Raw genomic sequence first — 27,471 nt, forward strand, 5'->3', positions numbered from 1 at the left:
GTCCACCTTCCTGCAGTTATGGTTAGGGAGTAAATTGCAGCCAGATTCTGACGTCTCTGTTTTGTAACATCAGCCCACAGCCTCGTCCCGTGGACGCATCACGAAAAACTTCCAGAAATCTTATACATTTTTTTTTTTTTTCCTCCGCAGAACTTTTTCCAAATTATCAGTAACCTTCTGGAGGAGGAGAACAGGGAGAAATGGGAAGATGCACAACAGGTAAGGGAAGACGCAATGGCTGATTAGTGACTTAATGGAGCCGTAATTCTGCCCTTTCTTCTGTCGGAGATGTTCCAGGGAAGGATTAACACACCGAGTGCTCTACTGAATACTTAAGGAGTAGGACCTGTGCGAAGTGCGAAGAAAAACAGCTATAAGTGGGGAAATCGCTACTGTAATACCTGCATTTCTAAAGTGATGCTTTAAGGCACGCAATACCAATGAGATCCACAGGGTGGCAGCAACGCTGCCTCTGCTCTGAGTACTAACCACGATCAAGGCTTGCTTGCTGCAAATCCAGTGTTGTCATAGAGACAGAAAATGATAGTCCAAGATGATACACTTAATGAAGCGTTGATACACAGTACCTTTTTACACAGTCGGCATATTTTTATAATCCTCAGATGCAGGTGTTTATCCTTAAATAACTATAAACAGTTTCCTTTGTGCTCTGCGTAGACAAAAGCTCATAAACAATGTAATAAATATCAGTCTCTGTCTCGCAGTTTCTGATCACAGACCTAACATTTGTCACTGTGATAAATCACACACCTGCTGTAATGACGTCCACAAAAATATAAAATATACAGGCATCTGTATAGCCAGCCTGTGCCAAACCCTGGGCCCTATCGCGTGTCAAGCAGCACTTGCTTGAAGACAGGCTGTACAAAGCTCCCCCCGAACAACCACTGCCTGGTAAAGGACATTCACCTTGGTGTCAGGGGAGTGAAGTCCGTCTGTCTGGCCGGGCAGCGAGGCATTTACACCGCCCTGCTGGCCGTCTTAAGGGGGGGCTTTATTCTGAAGGTCTGCTCTTCAAACAACAATGTGGATTTTTGTTCAAATCTGCCAGGGGCTCCTTTCTAGAATGAAACTGGGGCATTTGTCAGACTAGCAGATCGGGCACTCGGACGTGGTCCTGGGTGGAGGGTTAGGGTCCTGTAAGGTCCTGTAACTTATGCAGAATCCATCACAGGGGAGAAGCTGGCAGGCTGGAGACGTGGAGATGGTGGTTGACAGGGCAGAACTTGAGGAAAACACGGTGTGTAGGTGTAACATGGACACGCCAAGAGACATTTGGTAAAATAAAGTTAGTCCCTTCAGTCACAGCATTGACTGAAAAGAGCAGGTTCAGCCTCTGGATGAGCTCAGGAAAGGAGCAGCTGGGCCTGTCCTCTGGGGGCAGCTGTTACGGTGCTTACGGGGGGAGATGGTGCTTGTCAGGCTGTCCTCAGGGAAATGTACCCCTGCTGGCCCATAAAAACCTAACCGGATAGCCAGAGGAGGATAGCCAGGGGAGGATAGCCATGTAAGGATATCCAGGGGAGGATAGCCAGGGGAGGATAGCCAGGGGAGGATATCCAGGGGAGGATAGCCAGGGGAGGATATCCAGGGGAGGATAGCCAGAGGAGGATAGCCATGTAAGGATAGCCAGGGAAGGATAGCCATGTAAGGATAGCCAGGGGAGGATAGCCATGGGAGGATAGCCAGGGGAGGATAGCCAGGGGAGGATAGCCATGTAAGGATAGCCAGGGAAGGATAGCCATGTAAGGATAGCCAGGGAAGGATAGCCATGTAAGGATAGCCATGTAAGGATAGCCAGGGGAGGATAGCCAGGGGAGGATATCCAGGGGAGGATAGCCAGGGGAGGATAGCCAGGAAAAGCTATTGCCGGATATAAAGCATGAACCCTGGACAATCCTCAGCTTTGAAAAACTTCGACCATGACCCCCCCCCCCCCCCTGCGGGTCTTGGCCTAAGCGCCTTAACTGTGCCACTGCACTGTACTGAAGATAGCTTAATTTTACCTTTTATGACGAGAGGCAATGCAGGGGCAATTCGAGGATTCTTTTGTGGTGGGGGGCATAAATGGGACCATAGTTCATTTGAATCGGTGAGTGACGGGGAGGGGGCTCTCTAGGGGCCAGTCAGGTTTCAGCTCTCTCCTGTGTACCCATCCAAGACTATGTCAAAGTTACTTAACTGTAAGGTCAGAGTAACTCTGAGTAACAGCCCATAATGTCTAAGTAAGTCTAAGTAACTTACCTTTAATGTCAGAGTAACTCCAACTAACATCTGTAATGTCAGAATAACTGAATAACTTGCTCCTACTATCAAAGTATCCCAAATTAACTTAGCCATAGTGTCAGAGTAACTCTGAGTAGCTTGCCTGCAAAATCAGTGACTCTGTGTAATGTACCCATAATGTCAGAGTAATTCTGAGTAACCTGCCCATAATGTCAGAGTAACTCAGAGTAACTTGCCTGTAATGTTAGAATAACTCCATGTAACTTGTCCATAATGACAGACTTAGTCAGAGAAACTTCACTCTCTCTCTCCTGCTTTTAGCTGATATCTGACCAGGACACACAGACCCCATCAGTGCTTCTCTCTAAATCACCAAGAAAGCAGAGATTTTAAGGTGTGACACACTGTCACTCTAATGCTAAGCCAGACTTTTCACGAGCCTCATCATTTTTAATCCTCGAATTTTACAAGGATCTATAATTGAGCTCACTTTTGAACTTTGCTTCTGTTTCTCTAATCACAGTAATACCTGACACACGCCCCAGACAGTCAATTAAATGTCAAAAATATTTATTCTGTGAAAGACGTGTTAAAATCCCCGTTTTGGGTTGTAATTGTTTGACAAAACCCCAGCAGCTTTGGGTTTTAACCGTCATGTTCATTATAAGAAAGCAAATCAGACCGCGATGAAGAAGCCGTGCCACCATTCCATCCAGCTGAGCTGCCCAGCTCGTCACCGCTGCGGTGAGATTGGATGGCAGACGAAAAACACATGACTGAACTGCATGACCTTTAGCGAAAGGCTTTATGTATGGGGGAGGTATGTGGTTCAGCAGGTTTGCACACTTTGTGAACGGAAGGCCGTCGGTTTGAATCCCAGAGGTAAAAGACTGATGTCATCCCTGGTCCCTTGAGCGAGGCCCTTGACCCCCAACTACAGCAGAAGCTGCCTAACCCTGATTTCTCAGCTGTATGTCACTGGGGAAAAGTGTAAGTAAAGTACAGGTGTGAGAAAATACAGGGAGCACGAATGTAAACACAGTAGCTATGGCACTTGGGAATCACAGATTCCTGATCAGCAGGTGGCCCCCACCTCACTCACAGACATTACAGAGGAGAATACTGCATGATGGATAAAGCGTTTTGTGGGGGTGAACGTCTGCACTGCAGTAATGACTCACGTGCTGTTAAACGGAAGCAGCATCTGATAAGGCTCACGTCGCAGTGCGGAGGGAGGGTCGAGGCTGGCCCTCGGTCCAAGGTCACGGGGGACATCCCAGAGGTCAGCCAGGGAAAGTGAGGAGGGAGGTCCAAGGCATCGACATGACAGCGGGATGTAGCATGTTGCGGGGGGTGAGCAGTCTGGCCCGGTGAGCGAGCAGGCTAGGCTCAGCCACAGATTCTACGATCTTCAGCGAGGTCACAGGGACACTCCCTGTCACTCACCAATTTGCAGCATGTCATTGGCTAATGATAAGGGTGGCCCCTCTTACAGTACGCCTCCCATTTTCTGTGGCTCCCACTCCAGCGTCTGTCTGATAGCGTAGGCAGTCCCTGCCCAGCTGCAGTCTTCATGTGGCACCTTAGTCATTCAACCTATATGCAGGCCGTAATGCTCCGCCTTGTTAGCATAAGACCCCACAAACCTCTGCGTGGAGGGCAGGACTGAAAGGCATTCAGTCTGACCAGTGTAGGGGCCACCTGCAAGCTCAGCTCAGCTCGCAAACCCACACAGCTTCGGCTCTGCCCCACTTCATATAGTCGGATGCTAGCTCTTTGTTAGCATGTACTAACACAGCCTGCGTTTCAGGAGGGTTTTTGGAGCATAACATCTGTCAAGTGTTGGTGAAAGACTAGAAGATCATCGTCATTCCCATCTGATGGAATGATGACAGTGTCTTTGAATGAAGCCAAACTTGCTGTGAAATTAGCAGCTGCCCAGTTAGCTATAGCAGGAGTGACATTGTTTACAGAGAAGTCATGTTCTCCCAAAATGGCCATTCCAGTAGCCATCTGTTGAGCTCCTTCTGGTCACCGCTGGTATTGCAGGTCTGTTTTTAACTGGCTTGAAAATAATTCTGTTTGTATTTTAAAAATACACTGATTACATCCTCATACACAGACCATATGTTCAGCAGTGAAAACATATTCATCTTGTAGCTAATGCATACAGTGGAAATTAGCCCATGTGACTTCAGTGTGCAAACACACATACACACAGGTTTGAACTCTTCATTCATTTCTTTGGGGAAAACTAATACCAACATGGCGACCTTGGCCCCCACCCAGCCCTAACCTTAATTAACCATAAGTAACCAAACTTTTGGCATTTTCAGTTTTTTGATTGCATTCACAGATCTTTGTGAGTACCTGGAAAATTGGTCCCAATATCAAAATAACAGGTTTTTTCACATTGTTGGGGACTTTTGATCCCCACAATTGAATATAAACATAATACAATCACACACACACACCCTTAGTGCACCAGGAGCTGATCTTCTCTGTCTTCCTCCCCCAGATCTACCCTGGCTCTGTGCAGCTCATGCAGATCATCGAGGACTTCATCCACATTGTGGGCCTTGGAATGAAAGACTTCCACAACTCCTACTTGATGACCGGGAACCTGGGTGAGCAGAGACAAGCCCCCCCCCCCCCAGCACTGCCCATGGCCCTCTCTAATGTCAGCTGGTGCCCCCCATAACGTAGCCCTGGGCGCCCCGTAACACTGCCCATGGCCCTCTGTAATGTCAGGTGGGCCCCGCCATAGCATAGGCCTGGCCGCCCCCCCTTACATTGCCCATGGCCCTCTGTAATGTCAGGTGGGCCCCGCCATAGCATAGGCCTGGCCGCCCCCCCTTACATTGCCCATGGCCCTCTGTAATGTCAGGTGGGCCCCCCATAACGTAGCCCTGGGCGCCCCGTAACACTGCCCATGGCCCTCTGTAATGTCAGGTGGGCCCCGCCATAACGTAGCCCTGGGCGCCCCGTAACACTGCCCATGGCCCTCTGTAATGTCAGGTGGGCCCCCCATAACGTAGCCCTGGGCGCCCCGTAACACTGCCCATGGCCCTCTGTAATGTCAGGTGGGCCCCCCATAACGTAGCCCTGGGCGCCCCGTAACATTGCCCATGGCCCTCTGTAATGTCAGGTGGGCCCCCCATAACGTAGCCCTGGGCGCCCCGTAACACTGCCCATGGCCCTCTGTAATGTCAGGTGGGCCCCGCCATAGCATAGGCCTGGCCGCCCCCCCTTACACTGCCCATGGCCCTCTGTAATGTCAGGTGGGCCCCCCCATAACATAGGCCTGGCCGCCCCCCCTTACACTGCCCATGGCCCTCTGTAATGTCAGGTGGGCCCCCCATAGCATAGGCCTGGCCGCCCCCCCTTACACTGCCCATGGCCCCCCATAATGTCACACCGATCCCCCCATAACATCGTCCAAGGCCTCCATACAGTCTCCCCCAGGCGTTCACTCCTACAACCCTTCTGACTTGCGGTGATGCGCTGGAGGGGTGACCTGCCTGCTGTCATTCATTCAAGAGGAATGTTCATTGGCAGGGGTAGGCGGGGGGGGGGGGGGGGGGGGGATGCACAATGAGTAATGTTAATTAAATGAGACAGTTCCCATGTGCTGCGGTGAAGTTCTGCAGAAACACAGGCTCATCTGACATTAAGAAAAGTGTACAGTCATCACATTCTCCAGATAAGCCACCACCAGCATGCGGGCTTTTTACCGCATTGTGTCCCAAAGTACAGAGGGTTAGTATGGTGAAACACACACATGTGTTTTATGAATACCTGAAAAAAACTCACCTTCAGTTGGTCAGGACGGGTGTGTAAACCATGCGACGTGAGCAGGTGGCCTCTCACTGGAGGCTTATGGGCCAAGTCCTCATTCAGACGTGAACGTAGCTGATTGCAGCGGACGACTTTGGGTTTGGCTCATCCTGCATAAACGTGGGGCTGCCTACACCCTCTGCTGCCAGCACTGGGCCGGGGGGGTCCAAATGTGCCAGCTGGCAGTGTGCAGATGTGCGGTCACCCCAGCATCAAGGCCCGTTCTCACTGCACATGTCTCAGTGAATTATGGGTAAATAGTAGGTACTTGGGGGTGGCATGGTGGTGCAGTGGTTGCCTCACACCTCTGGGACCCAGGTTCGAGTCTCCACCTGGATTACATGTGTGTGGAGTGTGATGGGGCCCGGGAATTATGGTCTGTGGGAATGATTAAGTGGAGAAGGTTTTCAGAGAGCGCCCCCCCTCAGTACCTTTCTGGTAATTTTAAGGTTGACACTCAAACAGCCAGTTCACTGCAGGTGGGTTAGTCAGGACAAAACAACATCAGCCGACGGCAGCTTAACTGCTTTTCATCACTGGAACGTTGCCTGTGCTTGTGGGCCTCACACCAAACTGCACTCAGAGCAGAGCCACTGTCCACCAAACAGAGTCTTCTGGGTATTGATCCGCTTTCATCTCTCCAGCACGTAATTAGACTCTGAGAGCTTGGTGTCTGGCCTTCTCCAGACGCTGGCCTTTCCTCTCCTCCCGCAGCCCTTATCTTCTAGCGCATCAGAAGCACTTTAAGAAGAACCTCAGTGAGTCAGAAGCCAATCTTTCTCTTAATTAGTACCAAAAACCCCAAACGCCTGCTACGTTTCCGGAAAAAAACTAATACACAAATAAGCAATAATTCTAATCAAATATATGTCTAAATGCAGTTCCTCTAAAAGAGAAGGGGCTTCTCCTGCCCCAGACATGAGAACTTGGCAGAACCTGCCAAGTAGCAGAGCAGGGCCCAGCACGGCGCCCATAACAGATTGTCAAGTGAAATTCACAACAATTTATAGAGAACCCCCCACTCGGGGTCAGCATATCTTCCTGAGGCTGCTGCACGAACTCCCCCCCCATCCAGCACTAATAGCAGACATCTGATGTCATGCAACGAGGCAGATTTCATGCAGGTCGGACACACTTGCAGGGGGCAGAGTGAGACTTGGTGGGTATGGGCGCCGTGCCCGTGATCAGAAGGTCGCCAGTTTGAATCCCTGGCTTGGCAGAGTGATATCACTGTCGGGCTTCCTTGAAAAAGTTTGTCACTTTGGATAAAATCATCCACTAAACAAATAAAACCTAAACGTAACAGGCCACTGAAGAGCAGCGTCTGTCCAGCGACCTGCAGGCACGCGACTCCTCTGCCTGTAATTAAATTAATTTTTCATTACATAAAAACAGGCTGTGTGGCTGGGAGCCTTTTGAAGGGCATTATGATGTACAGAGATATATAATCAGAAGCAGCAGTGGTCCACAGGTGAGGGGGGCTTATGTGGGGGGTCAGTCTGGTCCGATATCCGATGAGACACGCCTGTGGCATGTCTGGTTGGCAAGGCGTGCTCTGGGGGGGGAGCACAGGTTCAAGCTCCACTGGGCCTCATTAACCCCCCCCCACCCCCCATACTGTTTCCTCCCCGGTTACTGGCACAGAAATGCATGCCTCTGCATTGTCTAATCAGGATAATTAAAACCGTTGCAGTTTAGACATTATTCAGCGAGATCTTCAGCTCAGCCCTCTGATTGAAATGAATCACCGGAATCCATTTGGAGATTCAGAGGTTTTCCTGTGAAATGGAAAGTTACTTTGGAGCTGCACCCTGATTGGATTGTTTTGATTGGCTGGCTGCCTTGCCCCCTCCCACTCCTCGTGCCAGTAAATTGCGCCGGTTTGGGGAACACCGCAGTGATTCCGCAGCACCTCCTGCATGACGAGCGGCTTGTCACCCTGCGTACCGATGAAGGGAGCTGCAGTGGGCGGGATCACAGCATGCTGTCAATCAGCAGAAAGAACCAATAGCACAGATCTCAGGAAGTAGCAGCACGGGTCCCCGTCCAGCCTGACTGATCGGCATTGGTGGGCTGCTGCTTCCCCTGCCCCCCTTTGCAGGCACGTGTCTCTGGCTTGATTTGTCATTTTGGCCCCTGTCACCATAATGCTTTCCAGCACTGACATAATTACTAGGAAATGCAGTGAAGGCCCGTTAAAATCAGCAGACCTGAAACTTCCAGAAAGGTGGCTTTGAATATAGGATTCGTATTTGTCTTTTATTCAAGACTATATTGGGGGGAGGATTCTGCCTAAGGGACAGCCGTCCCTCACTGCCTTGTGCATCCAGGGACAGTCTTCCCGCACTGCCTTGTGCATCCAGGGACAGTCTGCCCGCACTGCATTGTGCATCCAGGGACAGCCTTCCCGCACTGCCTTGTGCATCCAGGGACAGTCTGCCCGCACTGCATTGTGCATCCAGGCACAGTCTGCCCGCACTGCATTGTGCATCCAGGCACAGCCTTCCTGCACTGCTTTGTGCATCCAGGGACAGCCTTCCCGCACTGCATTGTGCATCCAGGCACAGCCTTCCTGCACTGCCTTGTGCATCCAGGGACAACCTTCCCGCACTGCCTTGTGCATCCAGGGACAGCCTTCCTGCACTGCTTTGTGCATCCAGGGACAGTCTTCCCGCACTGCCTTGTGCATCCAGGGACAGCCTTCCCGCACTGCCTTGTGCATCCAGGGACAGTCTGCCCGCACTGCATTGTGCATCCAGGCACAGCCTTCCTGCACTGCTTTGTGCATCCAGGGACAGTCTTCCCGCACTGCCTTGTGCATCCAGGGACAGCCTTCCCGCACTGCCTTGTGCATCCAGGGACAGTCTGCCCGCACTGCATTGTGCATCCAGGCACAGCCTTCCTGCACTGCTTTGTGCATCCAGGGACAGCCTTCCCGCACTGCATTGTGCATCCAGGCACAGCCTTCCTGCACTGCCTTGTGCATCCAGGGACAACCTTCCCGCACTGCCTTGTGCATCCAGGGACAACCGTCCTGCACTGCCTTGTGTATCCAGGGACAGCCATCCTGCACTGCCTTGTGCATCCAGGGACAGCCTTCCTGCACTGCCTTGTGCATCCAGGGACAACCATCCTGCACTGCCTTGTGCATCCAGGGACAGCCTTCCCGCACTGCCTTGTGCATCCAGGGACAGTCTCACAAGCTCGTGTGTAACAGAGAGCAGTGCAAACTGTGGGTGATGTCAGAAGTAAGAGGGACCAGCATATTTAGTGGCATTATTTGCCTGAGATTGATTAGCAGTCCTCTGTATGCAATCAGCTGACCCTTCTCTGGCTGTTCAGAATCGGCCTTTTGTAAACCGGAAGCTGATGGGTTTCAGTCCCAACTGTACATATCTCTGCAGTAATACAGACAAGCTATATGCCTTTTTTCCTCAGCTATGCTGGTAACGCCAATCCAACAGTGCTCATTCCCAATGGCCGTAAGCTCCGGAATCCCACTCTGCAGGAGACCCCGACAGCCTTGTGCTGAAAAGCGACTCTACCTCATGTCACATTGAACCGCAACCAGGACCTGGCATAAAAAGAACATTCATATCCTGAGGCATTATCCAGTGTAGGTGCCTGTAAGAGCTATATCATTGTCCGGCTCGTAAACCATTCGTCTCCTTATTCACTCGGGTTGAATGCGTCTCACATGAAGACTCGAGAATAATTACATGCTGGCATAATAATAACATAATGATGTCACGAATTCTGGGCCACCGCATGAGGCGTGACCCAGGTGACACTATAGCAATCTGATGGCGTTGACACTCACACATTTACTCGCATCTACGTAGTGATATCACACTCATCCCGGAGAACAACACGTCCCGTTTCATCCGAAGGACATGAGACTACCTCAGCCAGCAGCCAAAACCGCCGGCATCTGGCCACACCATCCCCAGCCTAATTTACAGCCCCTTTCAGGCACGCAATAAATATCCGCAGTGCTGTCCTCTGTGGGGTCCTCTTGTCAGATTGTCAGAGTCTCACCCCCCCCCCACCCCCACCCCCACCTCACTGCCTCTGTTTGTAAAATATTTGCACAAAAACAGTCTTTGTTCAGGTATGACTCAGTCGGGGTCCCGCCTGAGAGGTACAGGAACAAAGAGAGGGATCAGAGGAAAACAGCAGCTCCCCCCAATGACATGATGGCCTGAGATGGGAGCATTATGATGGGGGGGGGGTAGTATTTATACAGGGGGCAGTATTTCTGTGGTCAGTGTTGACGTGTGGCATTATGATGGTCAGTCTACAGGGGACAGTGTTTCTGTGGTCAGTGTTGACGTGCGGCATTATGATGGTCAGTCTACAGGGGACAGTGTTTCTGTGGTCAGTGTTGACGTGCGGCATTATGATGGTCAGTCTACAGGGGACAGTGTTTCTGTGGTCAGTGTTGACGTGCGGCATTATGATGGTCAGTCTACAGGGGACAGTGTTTCTGTGGTCAGTGTTGACGTGCGGCATTATGATGGTCAGTCTACAGGGGACAGTGTTTCTGTGTGGATGTTTGATGGTCAGTATGAAAGGTGTCCTTGAACACCATTAATAACCACATATGCACAGTCGCAATAATATAGATATGAAGTTTTTCTCGTTGTGAAAGACACAAGGCTGATTATTTCTGCCTGGAGGTGACTTAAATCCCTTCCCGGCCTGTCCCTCCAAAACCACTTTGACGGCCGTGGACACACTGTCTCCCTGATCTTTGATTATTAGCTCATGGCTGCTAATCTTGTTGCTGCGCACTGGTCTGGGACACAGGTGTTAATGAAGGGTGTGCGATCGCACGCGGCATCATTAAAACACACCCCGAGAGCTCCCCCGAATGCGTGGAAGCCGCCCGCGGTGCCCAGAATGTGCCGCAGTGTCCAGCTGCCGCTTCGCGCTCGGGCCACAGTGGGGTGCACAAACAGCCAGGGGCCCCATGCCGTGTGTTTGGCCCTCGGGCGCCGGTTAAGGGCCTGCAAAAGCATATTATACATTATTTACAGCCAGCTGTTTGTACAGGTGCCATCAGGGTGCAAAAAGCAGAGCTGTAGCAGGATCTGGGTTCCTGAGCAGTGCCCCGGCAGGGAGCCTGCAGCTTAAAGGTCGAACGCTGCCCGCCGGCGCCATCTGCCTGCGGGACTGAGGCCATGGCATCTTCTGCTTTACCTGCATTCCTGTGAGGCAGCGCCAGGAAGCGGACGAACGGCAAAGAGCGCGCATCCTGTTACCGTAGCAATGACGCGGTTCCAAAGGCGGCAGCAGGGAGGGGGGCCAGTGTTCTGGGGGGGGCTCCCTGCCATTGGCGCTTTGATCTGAGCTGCAGATCCTCTCCAGAGCCATCTGGAAACGTCTACAGCCAATTATGCATCAAACGGGTGCATTAAGGAGCTGAGAGCTGCCTAGCGCATTGAGAGCCGCCATAACGAGGCCGTTAGCCCTGCCGCTCCTTTGCATATCATTTGCATATCACATGCATGTCATACTGCAGCCAGGTATATGCTTATCGTTAATGAACATTCAGACACGGGGGCCTCCAGGTACAGGGATGGTAAATCGTGCAACACAAGGCAGAAGGATGGATGGATGGATGGATGGATGGATGGATGGATGGATGGATGGAGTCTTTATTAAGGATGCACAGGGCTGGCCAATGAATGCATGGCTTAAAATAAAGAGGAAAAAAATGCCCATTCAGTCAAGACTGGATATAAATAAGGGGCCTTGGGTGGGTTTCCCCTGCCCGGGTGTGTATGGGACACGTATGCAGGGCAGTGGGTGTGTATGGGACACGCATGCAGGGCAGTGGGTGTGTATGGGACACGCATGCAGGGCAGTGGGTGTGTATGGGACACGCATGCAGGGCAGTGGGTGTGGGGGCATTGAAAGAAAACACGGTCAGATATTTCCTCCAGCGGAAGGTAGGGTTACTTACACACAGCAGTACTGCGTAGAGGATTCAGTGCAGCGTACACTGCATTCCACAGATGGGGGTCATTCTGCTCTCTAGTTCTGCATCTTTCAGTCCTACAAACCCAGGCCCACTTTCTCTGTCTCTCTCTCTCTCTCTCCCGCTCGCTCGCTGTCTCACAGTGGCCAGCATACAGAAGCTTCCGGCAGTCTCCGTGATGACGGACATCAACTTCCCCATGAAAGGGCGGAAAGGCATGGTGGACTGGGCGCGCAACTCTGAGGACAAAGTCGTGATCCCCAAGGGCGTCTTTGTCTCTGCTCCTGCAGGTGCAGTACCGCTCCTCCGCCGGCTCCTTCTCGCAGGTCGTCTTGCGCCTTAAATATTTGATGAGTTTTGCGTCCTTCGAGACTGCGGCGTTGCAGCGCGCTAAGAGCCTTCCTTGGCGTCAGCCGATGTTGACGTGCGGCCAAAACACCCGTTTCGCGATCGGTTACATTTAGTTTTGCCGTCAAGCCATACAGTACTTCTGTGCTCTGAGATACCAAAACAATACAAGTGGATTCCTATAAATATCACAGCCATCAAACTCGAAATCACATAACAAACATCGGCTGTTATTTTAGCCTCTCTGGGCTCATGTCATCATCTCTGATTATTACCGGCTAGAAGGTGTATGACGTGAGTCCTTTAAACAAGGCTCTGCTGCATCATCTGCGCCCTGCCCTGTCTCAGAGAATTTCCCCTAACGATGACACACAAAGTCAGTGACGCTCGGTGCTTCCAGAGGACGGTGGCGTATGAAACAGGAGGAGCGGCTCTCGCGCAGCCCAACCCGGGCGTGAATAACAGTCTCCTCTCTCCCAGCAGACGTGGACGCCTCCCCCGTTTTCATCCTGGGCACGGTCCTCTACAAAACGCTGGGCCTCATGCTGCCCACCCCCAGGTAGGAGCTGCAGTGCCGCTGCCCCTCCCCATTTGCTCACTGGCAGGGTGAGATTTAGCGGCTGGCATGAGAGAAGGGTCTGCTGAGGCCGGTGCGGCCCCCCGGGGGTGTCCCAGGGCACACGCTCGCCGAGCGGACGGGATATTTTGGCCACACAGGAACAGTATTTTCAGCTGGAGTGATGGGGGAGTCGGTAACTCCCCTGTGAGTGCAGGACAGTGTGTGCACATGTGATCCCACCTACTAATGCAGCCTCCTACCAATTTAGGAGGAACAGTTATGAAACAGCATCAGCGAGCCGACAGCTTCCCCTCACATGTGTCCTGTGCAGAATTTGGCCTTTTGGCGTAATGTAAGTGTAACGTTTCACTCCTCGTAAAAGCACCAGTCCAAAATGAGAGTGCAAAGGCTGATGGGTACACACCTCGACTGTGCTGGGGGGGCAGTGCGTGACAGGGCAGCTCAGATCAGAATGGTCATTCATTTCAGGCCTCTAAAGTCTCATACGCCTCGGCAAGTGCACATTAGAAATGAACTCATAGAAACACGTTTTCAGTTTAAAAGCGTACTTGTGACTTGCACTGTCAATCATTTTTTACTGACTGCAAGGAGATCTTTCCTACGAATGTGTTGGTGAAATTCCTACGTGGTGCGAAAATGATGGAAGGAGACCTCGCGTGGTAAACCCCCCCCCCCCCCCCTTGGGTGGCAGTGGGGGTTGGGCAGTGTGTTTATGGGAACACAGAGGATTAGGGCGTATGGGGTGAGGCATGTGGATGGGGAGATGTGTGCTCAACACCCAGGCAGAGCAGGCAGGAGCAGGACTGTATGTTAAGGGCGGGACCGGCAGCCTTTGCTCTCCACTGGCCTACAAATCAGCAGGGAAAACCTTTGTGGCCATCTTGGGATGGTGTCATTGTGTCAGCACCTTTACTCTGTGCTGTGTGATTCATTCTGTCAATAATCCTGCATGTTGACTACGACAACAATCCACAGCAGGCCTGTGAGTGACAGAGATTAGTGGACAAGGAGGAATCAGTGTGCGGCTAAGGGCTCCTCTGCGCCGGGTCTGTTCTGCCTCACAGACAGTCGAAGGACTCTTCCCGCCTCCTTCATCCACTCCTTAAAAGCAGCACAATGCCTCTTAAACCATTGAAGCTCAATACTACTTTAAAATTGACCACTTATATTCTGATTCTGTACAAGACCTCAGTTTGCAAATAAACGGTCAGTCTGAAAGGGCTTTGTATTCCGCCTGATCCGTCACTGTGTCGGCATCTGCCTTCACTGGGGACATCTGACATCGGTAACGGTGTGTGTTATCGAGGACTGACATGCTTCACGATGACACCATCTCTCACAGCTACACAATCCTCACTGTCTTCTCGGCCCCAGTGCCCATCCTGCTCTCCATTGACAAAAAACTGCAGATCCACTCAATGCGTTTGACCAATACATTGTACATCAGACACTCCCCATGCTGCCTCCTCTGACAGTTATGAGCCGTAACATTTTGTATTTTCAATTTATAAGAGACTCTCAGTGACCTGAGAAGCTTATTACATTCTTCGTAAGAGTAAAACAGCCGGGCCTCCCTCTGGTTCATGAACCGCTGCTCCCCCTACAGGCGTTTCTGTTTAAAACAGCACACATGCGTGCTTATTTTAATTTCAACGTGAGCATATCCTATGTGCTATCACATCCTCAGCTGTCGATCCTCCCTGGTCCCAGTGTTCCCATACGACGGTCTGGGTGGATTAGTGGGTCAGGTCTTCGGAGTGTCACTATAATCGTCCCCACTCTGTCCCGTAGGGGACACATCCCGGCTCACACTGTCACTCAACCCCCACCCCCCAGATTAAAGAGCAACCTGCTTTATCTTTAGCGTGAAATTCCAAGCCTATGGCTGAGTGTGCGGGCACACGACTCCGGGCGTTTGCAGGGGCTGCCCTCGTTAACGCGCTTTGCAGAATTTGCACGCTCTGTCACGTTTGTTGTTTCAGATAGTGGTCTGTATTTTTTGTGTTTGTTGTATAATACATGTATTCTGTCAATTATGTCATTATATTATTATTATTATTAAGTCTATATTTCCTCAGTTACATGTTGTGTGTGAAGTGTCTGATGCGGCACGAGGACAAACTCCTCAGACATGTCGATACCCTTTGGTTTTGATTCACTGAAAGCAGTTAGTTACTGATGGACCTTTTACTGCAGTACCTCTGGTTGGGGGGGCTCTCTCAAGGGCAGGAAAGCTGGGGCTCTCCTGGGGCCTTAATCGCTGCTCTCTCTGTTGTCCACTCAGTTGTTTGGCAATCGGTCGTTTTGATTTTTAGTGTGGAAACCAGGAGCTGTTGTGATTCGACGTAAACGTGTTTGCTGGCTATGTAAACACTCCTGGGCAGACAGCTTCTCCAGACCATTTATCCCTAAAAGCAGGAATAACTCGGGAAACAGGACGTGTCCTCCTGCATTTGCTGGGGAATTTGTCATGTTTGGGAGGGATAAAGGTATGGTGACATCGATGTCACTGTCCCCTCAGCCGCTCAGGGTCTGGAAAAGCACATCACTTGGGAGGTGCTCGGATTTTGATTCCGTTGGTTTGTTTTAAATGGAGCGTGAAATGGTGCGTGTGAAATCAGCCTTGTCGACAGACAAGTTCGTTCAAGTTGCAGACTGAACACGTGCATGACATCAGCAGCCGCTGTAAAATGTTTGAATTCAGCTCGGGCTTAAAGAAGAACACGGTACCTGGGCATTGACTGGAAACGCAGTCTGGCTGCTTAGTCGAGCCTTTAACAGCATGAATGTTTGTAATGTGCAGTTTCCGTCGCTTGTATGTCGCTTAGGGCAAATATGTCCGCTACGTTAAATGCATGTAAATGTCTCCTGGGAGATGAAGCTGACATTTTTATGAAAACGGCCTGATGAACTGCAGCCCCTGTGTGTTTAACTCAACACCATTTCTGTTTTTCCGACAGAAACAAAACGTCTGTCAACTCCAAAGTCATCGCTGTGACTGTGAGGCCCGAGCCGACATTTTCAGAGACTCACCTGGAAATAGAGCTGGCTCACCTCGCCAACGTGAGCCGACTTTACCACCATTTATTGTGTCTGTTATCAGTTACTTAACTTCATAGTTACTTTCATTGCTGTCTGTTTTTTGTATTCTTCCTAACATTTCCGCATTTTTATACAAGGAACTTTTTCTGAAGTCATGAGTGACTCAGGTGGTGCTAGCAAAAGAAGAGTTAAATACACCTTCACAGCAAAAGCAGATTAAGGTCCCAGGGACGCTGTGAAGATGTCAAGGCTCACAGCTGCCTTTTGTACCTGAACTTTTGGTTTTGCCGACTGAGGCGATGAAATGGCATTTAGTAGATAATGAACGATAATGATTTCCACCTGAACAGGTAATTTATGATGATAAACACGACCTTTCTGTGAATGCTGGTGTCACAGACGGTAAAGAGAGTTCTTCAGTAAAGAAAATTAATGTTTCGCCCAAATCACTGAGTCAGTGACATTGCTAATTACATGATCGTTGGATATATTGTGTGGCACCTGCAGGAAGCCATTATGCTGATGGATGGATACATATGTTGTGTACTTCGTTGCGAGGAAGAGGTGCATTGTGGGTAAACAGCACTGGGAAGCCCACTGATGTCGTAAACACCACTTACTGCTTGTCCACTTTCAATAGATAATTAAGTGCTAATTAGAAGCTAATTCCATTGGTGGTTTGCAGCCTAAGTGAGACGCGGCCTCGCCTCGTTATCTTAATCAGGGTGCCCGTGAGCGGGCTGTACAGGGCGTCCGCCTCCCCTTCACCGCTTCCTGCCTCTCTGCTGACTGCCACCACAATAGGAGCCATGTTCATCAGCAAACAATGGCTGGTAATCGGTTCAGTAATTAATTAGCTGATGCCTGTGACTGCTGCTTCCTGCAGAGCATAGGGGCGGCTTCTGGGGGGGTCGGGGGATAATTGCGAGGGTAGCTCTCGGTCCCATCGGCTAAGCTCAGCCACAAGGGAGGTGGTTGATCAGCAAAATCTGGACTACCTCTGGCCCCCCATCTTAGGGAGGGCTGTGCCACCACTGAATAGGCAGGTTCACCATTCCTGGGGCCCCCTTGCCCCCCGAGATGTTTCTAAGACAAAATAAATAATTACTAGAGTCAGAAGATCATAACAACTTGCTGGTTGGCAGAGCCTGCTGCTTCAGCATCTACTAAATAAGAACTATGACCATTTAATATTTAGCGTAGTGACTATTTGTGGTCAACAGGGGGCCTAAACTTCAGGGGCCCCATGCACATGCATAGTCTGAGTGACAGTAAGCACAGCTACTGATTATGTCTTCCAGGGCACCAGCAACCCGTACTGCGCATCGTGGGACAACACCGCCACGTAAGTAAGATGCACACTGTCACTCCTGCACCCTCACAAGCACGTGGCCCCACCTGTCACATGGCCCCTGAAACCAATTTCATGGTCAGTTAAAACAAAGGCGCATTTTCCCTTCTCTTAGCCAAAGCTCTGTAACCATGGCGATCTGCACATCGCCCGCGTCGCAGCTTAGTGAGATGTCAGCGAAAACATCGTCAGCTGGGGGTGGGGGTGGGGGGGGGGGGGGGCTTCACGTGAGCTACAGCGAGATCTTCCAAGGCTCACGTTTATTGATAGAAGTGACTAAATGCAGCATTCGGGCCCCTAGCGAACGGGCCCCTATTCCTCAGAGCCATTTTACGGTTTGTTTTACATCCATATTCCATACGTGCTGTAGTCTGAAGATGGTTTTAATATGCATTTTAGTATTTATGCATTAGTCCTTGAAATTCTTCCCTCCTAAAGAAATCCCCAGTGTTTCACCCCCAAAGACAAAGTAGAGTGATGCACATTCATTTCACTGCGATTCTGACTCTAAGAGGCACATTACCGGTAAGCGCACTGTCAAAACATAAATGAACACAGCACTGGTAAATAAACAAGCACAAGACCTGTAAATGAACAAGCACGCCTCTAATGAACAAACACACCACTGGAAAATGAAGCACAACCCTTCAACATGATGGATGAACACGTGTGTATGAAAGTTTAGTGACATTGTTTTATCAAGCCTCACAAGCTAAAATGTTAAAGTTAAAGTTAAAAGTTAAGGAATAAAAGCTGGTGTTTTCTTCAGATTCTCTTCCAGCTGTGTGATTAAAACTGTCCTCTAACTAGCCACAGCATCTGATATTCATACACTAGCTGGACGGATGAGGATATCACTCAGCGGTAGCCTGCTCCATCCCGGTCCTACCTGGGACCCTCTTTGATGACCTCCCTGATTATTTACAATGTCATGTCTCTTCAGACCATCACTCATATTTCATTTGACAGTTCAGCTTTGCTCTTTGCTTAGTCCATGTCTGGCGGTTGGTTAGGTTCCTGTTGCACTCTGGGATGTAACTCTTCTCCTTTCCTTTGAGTTTTATAACAGGGTCTCCTGCGCCTGTAGATCTTTAGTGGGACGGGAGCTTGGGAAGGTTCTCACCCAGGTTCCATTAGGTTCTGTGTGTGATTTGGACTGATTTCCATAACACCACATACTTAAAGCAGTTCTTATCCTTAGACGCTATTGCCATGTGAAGGTTTATCCAGGTGTCAGACAGCTGGGCTTATCGTCCTCCATATTACGGGTTTAAATATCACGTGTGGCCCAGCGGGCACCTTTAGATAATCCACAGAGCGCGCCGAGGACTGCAGCCTGCGGCCGGAGATACGGAGAGCTGGGAGCTTCCTGAGAGTCAGAGGGTGGCACCTGACACCCCCCCCTTCAGTGTTATGGATTAACCCTGAGCCTTAGCACTCTTGGATTGTTCCTGCCTGAATATAACCCCCCAGATGGAAGCAGGGAAGCAAGACACCCGCCTTCCCCGCAGCATCCAGTTCTTGTGACAAATAAAAGATTTAATTTCAATTTAAAATGTATTTTATAATGAAGATACACTGACCTCCGGTACCATAAGTAGTCTGAACCCTTCAGATCTATTTAAGTGCAGCTGTCTTGCCATTAAGGGGGATAGAAAGGAAAGAGAAAACAGGAGTCGGGCCGACAGAAGGACCGGTAATTCAGTTACGCCATCGCATGTATTATACTGTCCTTCATGGCACAGCAAGAATAACTCGCTTACTTACTTGTGTGTTTATTTACACTCGTTAATCATCTACTAATTCTCTCATTACTATGTAAACTTTTTCGAACTGATATGGGGAAGTACATATTTACAAAATAGCTTTTAAGTATTTTAGTGTGGCTTTGGATTTTGGGATTCGGTTAAATCTGACGATGCTTGGAGAACGCTGGGATTGCCGACTAGCGGGTGCCGGACCAGTGGAGGGTCTCCGAGGCTGATTGCAGGAGCCAGAGAATGACCCGGCCACCCTACCCTGGCCTGCAGTGTCTGCCCCCTGCTGGCCATCTCGTGCCATCAGCCCAGTTCCAGCGCCTTATTAGATGCACAGCGAGGGAAGCAGGAGCAGTGACCTCAGTGTGAGCTCGGCCACTTCGCAGTCAGTCACCTGACTCAGTTCGCACCTTACCGGTGTCAACAGAGCCATGAGCGAGACCGGCCAAGGTCATGTGACCTCGCTAATTAGCATGGCAGGCCCCGACTCAGACCTCAGGCCTCCGAGGTCTGCGGTCAGACCTCAAAGTGACCCGAGGGCACCCTCCTGTCTGAGGTCAGGAGGCCAGACGCAGGTGAGCAGGAAGGAGGGCCGCGCTCAGGATGACGGGGGGGTAATCGGCCGAGGAGGGGCTGCCCTGACCTGTCTGCTGTTACAAATTAAAAGGGAGGAGTATTGGGCAGTTAAAGAAGCATTATGGAGGTAGTCTGCACTTTACAGAAGGCCTGTATTCATCTCTGAACGGGGTTAAAGACAATTTTAATGTTAATTCAGTGATATTTTATTACATTTATCATCCTGTAATATGGGTATAATTGAAGAAAATAACCATTTGAGGAGTGCTGCTGGATATCCCTGCCCCCCACCAATGAAATGGCAGAGCAGTGATGGTTGAAAAAGACCTACCCCCCCATTCACTGAAAAGGACCCAGCATTGTGCCAATCCCCCCCCCCAACACCACGATACTATGGCTGATCCCTGTCAGTTTCCCCAGGCCTCTGGGGGGAGGCCATCCCCAATCTCTTGGTGACCTCAGAGTGTCCATTGTGAGTGCCTCCTGCCCCCCCGCTGAGAGTCCTCCTGGGAGCCAGGCCTTCTCTGAATGCATCCTCGGTATGCGTGGTGAATCCTTATGAATTAGCCCTGAGAGAATGATGGCAACTGCAGTGAGGACCTGAAAGGGGACCTGCTGCCATCTGAGGCCAAGGCCGTCGTTAGGGTCTGAACGGCCCCTGGCCAAACGCAGGACAGAACCATTCTGCTCCCCACCTCCTCTGCTGGCGGACGCCCCAAAACGCCGACGGAGCAAGATCTGACATGCTATCGACATCTCAACACGCATCTCCGATACAGTCAAACTTCTGCGGAGGAGTGTGTTTGTGGTTTTGAGGGGTTTATCATCATCCTATTCCTGAATGCATGGTTTTAACCCCCGTTCAGGACACCGGCTTTCAGCTGCCGTGTTCAGTTACCGTGTTCAGTTACCATCCCACCGTGTCCCCGCACCGCTCGCTGTGAGGTGGAAGACAGCGGGTTTCACCCCTCCTTTGAAGACCCATTATTTCAGCCGTCTCTGCAGCTGCCGTTATCAGGGATGTGATTACATCAGGCCCTTTTACCCACCGCATGATGAATGTGAGGAAATGTTTTCTACATTATCTATAGACACAAAAATTTAATTAGCAAAGCAGTGTGCAACAAAGGTCAGGGTACGAGGCCTGGCATGGGAACAAGTCCAGTCCATTAAAGGGAACAATAATAATAACAATAATAATAATAATAATAGCATAGCTGGAGAACCTTGTGAAGGTGTCAGGTTCATCTCTCATGCATGCGACTCGCATTTCGTCTTGCAGGCTCTCTGCTATGCAACAGGCCGTTCTGCCGTCGGCTATTTGCTCACAAATCCGGCACTTTAAGCAGCAATTTATTAATGAATACATGCTGCATATAAACGTAATAATGCAGCAGCTGTGTGTGTGTGTCCCCCCCCCCCCCCCCGAGCGATTCATAAGGTGCCTGACACAGGTAATCAGGACATTTGTCTTTTTTGTTCTCTTTAATCAAGACCTTTTTGTCGTTTAATCAACGGAATCGTATCATTAACCTAATCTATTACAAATGTGCCTTTATGAATGAGCTGTTGAATTTTAACTAAAGCTCCCTTCTGAACCCTTCTGTGGAGTCTTCCGTCTCAGGAACGAAGGCGTAGTCGGAGGAGGAGTGAGGAGATGGCGCGCCGATGTCTGGAGAGCCCTTACTCTCGCTCGCACAATGCTATCCGCTCGTCGCTAATCTACAGCGGCTCAATTCCTGTTAACAGGAAGCCAGATGAGGCAAACATTCAAAATAAGAAAAGCATGCTGCTGTCTTCCTGCTCGTTATTCAGAATGGAGGTATTTTAGCAACACGTGTCATTTCACACGACCATTGTGAGCATGAATTTCTATTGAAGATTAAACCGTTTATATCCAGCTAATTTTTCTTAGCACTGCGAGGCTTCATAGCGGAATCCGATGCCATAAATGTCTGAATGGGTATCCATGTTTATTTCAGTTAGATTCTTTATTTATAAAGTTATAGTCAGTGTTTCAGTCATTTACTGCCAGTTACTCAGTCTGCGCGAGTTGGGAGAATGTTCTGGAAGAGCTTATCGACCTTTCAGAGATGTCAAGTCAAGTCAAGTGAGCTTTAGTGTCATGCTGTTCGCATGCCGGTACACAATGGCATGGAATAAGGCCCCCCAGGACCGCAGTGTGACAGGGGGAGGGTTTTCATGGGACTTACAGTGCAAAACACGGGACAGTGTGAAAAGGGGGGGCTGGATACAAGGGTTACGTACAAGGCCTTATATACACAGTGTAGTGCGTGTATGTAAATAAGGGGGAAGACAGCAGCGGCGGAATGGAATAAACATATAGAGTTAAAATGAGCAGTGCCAGGCTGGGGGGGTAGGGGGGGCAGCAGGGTGTTTAGTGTCCTGACAGCCTCTGGGAAGGAGCTGCTACTCCGGTAGCTTCTGCCAGACAGGAGCAGGACAAGGTGTCCGTGGCAGAGATGAGGAGGTCTTCCACAGTGCTGCAACGTTTGTGGAAAATGTCATCAGGGCAGAGAGCAGCTCATAGAGACAGACAGCGATCCCCCCCCCCCCCCCCCCCAGCTCCCCCATTTCCAGTGTACGGGCCTCCAAGATGGAGAGTCATCCTCACTGCGTGCTGTTTCTTCTCTGCGTTTAGCGCAGTGTCAGAAGGCAGCTCTTCTGTTTCTCTTAAAGTCCTACATGCAGCGGCGCAGATCGCATGGGCAGCGCATCCTGTCCTTAAACACACATGCGATGCCCCTACAATCTTTGCGGCTCTAATGACATCCTCTCCATTTAAAGGAGTCTCCGGTCCGGGAATAGAAGCCGGCGCTACCAGAGCCGTAATTGGATCTTGTCATCTAATGACATCCTAAAATCCTTTGATTTTGTTTCATTATCACCTTCCGTGAGGCTTCCCGCTGTTCAGCTGGGGAGCGGCGGGCGCTCTTGCGGGGTATTTGAGTGGCAGGTGACGTGCGCGGATCGTCGGGGGGGGGGGCCGTCCTTTGGACTCGCGTGCCAGTGCCCGCGGGGCAGAGCGGGGCATGTCTCACGTGCCGCTTACCGCCGTGTGATTATCACCATCCCCAACCCCCCCGCCCTCCGCCCATCTGCTCAGCCGCTCTCAGTCGTGTAGGAGGTCAGTGGCGTGGTCGCCGTGGCCCCCGCAGGCTGCCATGCCGCTGCATCGCCATCCCTGGCTCCGCCGCTAGTCTAGAAACATACCTTTTACAAATTAATTAGCTTGCATTGCATTACGCTATATATTCCATAACGTAGGGCATATACATTGCATTCAGTTATAATAGGGTAAAGCAATGGCATGGGAAAATTTAATATGTTCACTTTTTTTATTAATAATTTATTTTTAATAGAACGACGTCTGTTAATCGAGCAATCGAAAACTGGTGTGATTCGGGTATTTCTTTATTAACCAGCAGTAACCGTTACAAGCTTTCAACGTCTTAAACGTTAGGCCAATAAGGCAAAGGATATTCACTGGCATTCCTCCTTTGCTCGTTGACCGCATTTGAGCATGAAAAGCAGATCTGAAGACGCCGCTATTATCGTCAGAGAATCACATCAAGGAAAAGACGATCTCAGCATCCGCATTTTCGCCTTCTGGGTTATGTAACTTTTCAGCATCATCTGAAAGATTATATTCCATTATTGCAATAAGGTAAAGCACTTCGGGGGCAAAGCGAAAACGGTAATATAGCAAAAAGCTTTTCTAACACGGCTCAGGGGATTAATTTTGGCCTCATTACAAAAGAACATAAATAACAGGAGATTATAAGCAGCGGCAGTATTTACGATGCACTAACTGTCCGAGCATCGAGGATGGCGGTCTGTCGGATTAAGGCAGAATAAGAGCCAGTCTTTCAGATTAAACCAGGATACGATCAAGATCCAGTCTATCAAATTAAATAGTGCCTATAGTGCACTCGTTTTAGATACTTCTGAACATATTTCATGCGTGCTAAATATGTATGATTGTTATCTTTCGCAAACAGCATGTTTTAATACCTAATTATGCTTCTGAATGTATCGAATTGCTGTCGTGATGATTTAAATCCGGTTAACGCTAATCTAGATCTTGCCGTCTAGCTCCCATTTAAGGGGTTGTCTTGCTGGATTGGACTCGTAATTACCTACAGAGAGATCGCATTATTTAGTATGGTTCTGCTGATGTGGGCTTGATCTTCAGAGACATATGGGGATTAATCAGTATTGGCACGCTGGTGATACAGCGTTCATGTCTTCATCGCCCCAGGCTTTCGCTGAATCAGTCCTGTATCTGTCCTATAACAATCCGACGGAAACAGTTTTACGGATTTTATCCCCGAAGTGCCCTGAAAGCTGACCATGAAGCTTCTTATAAATGCTGCTATTGTGTTTTTATTGTGAAACCCTGTTTGCCAGAGCGTCTTGGCACTGGAAGTGGTAGGCCTATATTAAGCATTTTGTATAAACACATCTTATTAATAGATAGATAGATAGATAGATAGATAGATAGATAGATAGATAGATAGATAGATAGATAGATAGATAGATAGATAGATAGATAGATAGATAGATAGATAGATGCAGTTTGTTCTTCTAGTGCACCAATGGCTTTCTAAGAAAATTGTACTGTTTTTTATTCCTCGAAAGACAGACCAATTAATCTATTGTTGCTTTACGCCAGAGAATCCCACATGATACATAGGCTGTTGTGTGCGTGTTTATAGGCTTAATGTCTGTGCGGAGAGAGGAGTGTGTGCGGAGCGGATGGAGCGTGTTCTGCTGCCATTTATCTGCGGCTATATAGAAAGGGACCGGCCGGCTGCTACCATCCTCTCCGTTTCCGCGGGGTGAAATGCGCTCCGGCTCTGCGGCCAAGCGCAGCTTTTCACGTGTAACGCAGCAAAGCGAGCGCCGCTGTAAGAGCAAACTGTGTCAAGCCGGCGCCAGCGATGTCCGGCTGTGTCTCTATTGCCGAATTAAATGATAAAAAAATAAAAGATTTGTGCCAAAGTGTGCTGTGTGCGAGCAGCCCTCCCCCTCCGCCTGAGCAGCGGCACCAGCGGAGAGAGCATCAATCTGATGCTGTCCGCCGTATCCAGGCTCAAATTCCCCCTCAGGAAGCATCCTAAAGCTGCTAATTGGAACGACTGGGGGAAAAGATCAAGCGAAAAAGAGAAGGGAGATTTAAAGCACGAAAGCACCGGCATAACGGGAGGGGAAAACAGGCAGACGCGCTACGTGGTTTCGCATCAGGAAATGCTGGTACAGATGGCGTTTTGCTTTCGGTACCGCAGGAGCGGCTGGCTTTAGTGCGCTTGTACCGGGGACGGGAATCTGATGCATGGGTGGGTGATGCATGGGGAGGTGATGCATGGCGGGGTGATGCATGGGAAGCTGATGCATGGAGGAATTTCATCCATCAGCACCACGGGCGGCAGGACAGCTCCCAGCCTCTCTATTCAACGCCTATCACGGCGAACTGCGAGTCGCTTTTGATTTTATAGTCTGATCATTTCGTGTTAAAATAATCGCAGACGGATTCGCCTGCCCAGTTTGAGGGCTGATTCATCCCACCTTTTCCTTGCAGGAACGATTCCTGGGGATCCTGGTCCGCCAAGGGATGTAAAACCGTGCTTACCGATGCATCCCATACAAAATGCTTATGTGATCGCGTATCTACCTTCGCCATTTTGGCTCAGCAACCAAGAGAAATAGTAAGTGTGCCTCTTTTAGAGTTTTTTTTGTTATTATATGTATTGTAGCGATCGTGTCGTGGGTGATATTTGCGCAGCAGAGGTGGTTTGACCAGCACGAATCATATGATGATATTTTGTTCCTGAAAATTTCGTTTTATGTGGTAATTTGGTTGCAGGTGCGGGTTCTTTTGATGATCGATGCGTGTGTGTTGCTGATTTGGGCGTAATTGTTTGCAAACGCGTGCTTACGTGTGTTCTTGATGTTTGCATGTGTGTGTGTATGTCTGCCTGTGTGAGATGTGTGTGTGCGCACCCGCGTGTGTGATGTGTGTATATGGTGTGTGTGCGCGTGTGTGTGTGTGCGTGTGTGTGTGTGTGTGTGTGTGTGTGTGTAGAGCACTGTCACTCCCCCCCCTTTTTTTTCCTGAACCGACTTGTGTATGGCACGCATATGATTTAATTACTGAGGACTGTATGTGTGTGTGTGTGTGTGTGTGTGTGTGTGTGTGTGTGTGTGTGTGTGTGTGCGCGCGCGCGTGTACAGGAGACACTGTGTACTGTACGGTTGGAAAGGCCGTGCCACGCATCAGGAATACGAGTCAGGGACGTGGCCAGCCGCTTATGGGGCTCCGGTATCTCTCACCAGCATGTCAACACAGCCCATTCACTGGGATTTAATCCCATTTTATGCCTGATCTTTAATATTTACATTGAAGGAACCAGAAGCATCATCCATTCTGTGCGGTTAACAGTCACTTTCTCAGATTTATGTAGAAGCGTTATCATTAAAATTCAGTTTAAAACTCTTAGATTTGTCATTTCGCAGGTGCTTTGCCGTGTGCCTGAGTGCACAGTGGACCAGCGTTCAGTTAGCAGAAGCTGTTCTCAGTGTTGACTCTGGGATCAGTTTTGAGTAAAAGCTTTGTGGATGGAATTACAGTCACCCTTAACGCTAAGCGCCGTAATAACGTACACTAAACAGAGATTAGACTTGCTCACTGGTGCAATTACGCCAAACGCGATTTTACAGTCACTTCCACTAGTGCCTGAATTTGTAATAGAAAGGATAATGAACATATTTATTGTAACTATGGTAATTTTTATTTATGGCTATCCAGTATAGGACGACTTCTGCATTTTTCATCGAATACAGTTTATCCAAAAAGTCAGTCCCTCTAATGACAGTTCTGACACATTGCTAATGGTTCGATATTCTGACATTGAAGAAATGCTTTTGTGCTGCTGATTTAATATTCATGAGTGACTAATTAATATTGGGTAATATGATTACTGCTGAATTAACATAATGAGAAAAAAGGACATTTTCTAGGCATTAGTCTTTTCGGAGTAGGGGACTGGAGATGTGTTTCTTAAAGAAATCCACATCTGGAGACTTGGAGAACGCTGTCCGAAAGCAGAACAGGTGTGTCGAGAAATTTTAACAGCATTCTTATTTGAAAAGTAACCCTGTTCCTGACTAAGAAACGGGTCACTGCCTTTTCCTGGGAAAAAATTGGATAAGTGCTGTTCAGTCTGCTGTTCTGACTAATAAAATAAGACGTGGTACTTAGAGGAAAGTTTGGTTATGTTCAGTTTTATTTGAGAGACAAACTTAGCAGTTAATAATTCTTCACAGTGAGTGGGTGTTGGGTAATGAAGGAGTTCCTCAAGCTCTTGATTTATTTGTGAGGGAGATCATGTGGTCATGTGGTGTTGTGGTCACGTGATCATGTGGTGTTGTGGTCATGTGGTGTTGTGGTCATGTGGTGTTGTGGTCATGTGGTCATGTGATCATGTGGTGTTGTACCCTCCCAGACTATGGAGTACTCAGGGGTCCCCTCGGTGACGCTGATTGTGGGCTGTGGGCTGTCCTGCTTGGCCTTGATCACCCTGGCTGTCGTTTATGCCGTGTTATGGAGGTGAGTAGGCTGCACCAGCTCCTGAATGTGCTGAAGTTAACTGTATTACAGTGTTTGAATTTACTGCAATTACATTAATATGTTGCTGGAAGTAATGGTTGCTTTCAGTAACGGCGTATC

At 49.4% G+C, this 27,471-nt stretch overlaps 1 protein-coding gene across 1 annotated transcript in view; it reads left to right on the forward strand.

Annotated features, from left to right (window-relative positions):
* Window positions 1–27,471, forward strand: part of adgrb3 (adhesion G protein-coupled receptor B3) — a 136,034-nt gene that overhangs the window by 78,648 nt on the left and 29,915 nt on the right. The window contains 8 exon segments of the mRNA XM_049007523.1: window positions 151–219; window positions 4,766–4,874; window positions 12,211–12,357; window positions 12,899–12,974; window positions 15,956–16,058; window positions 17,339–17,382; window positions 25,324–25,450; window positions 27,248–27,351. Coding sequence (XP_048863480.1) covers window positions 151–219; window positions 4,766–4,874; window positions 12,211–12,357; window positions 12,899–12,974; window positions 15,956–16,058; window positions 17,339–17,382; window positions 25,324–25,450; window positions 27,248–27,351 — 779 coding nt within the window.

Source organism: Brienomyrus brachyistius, chromosome 3 (assembly GCF_023856365.1).
Source record: "Brienomyrus brachyistius isolate T26 chromosome 3, BBRACH_0.4, whole genome shotgun sequence".
NCBI classification, from domain to species: Eukaryota; Metazoa; Chordata; class Actinopteri; order Osteoglossiformes; family Mormyridae; genus Brienomyrus; species Brienomyrus brachyistius.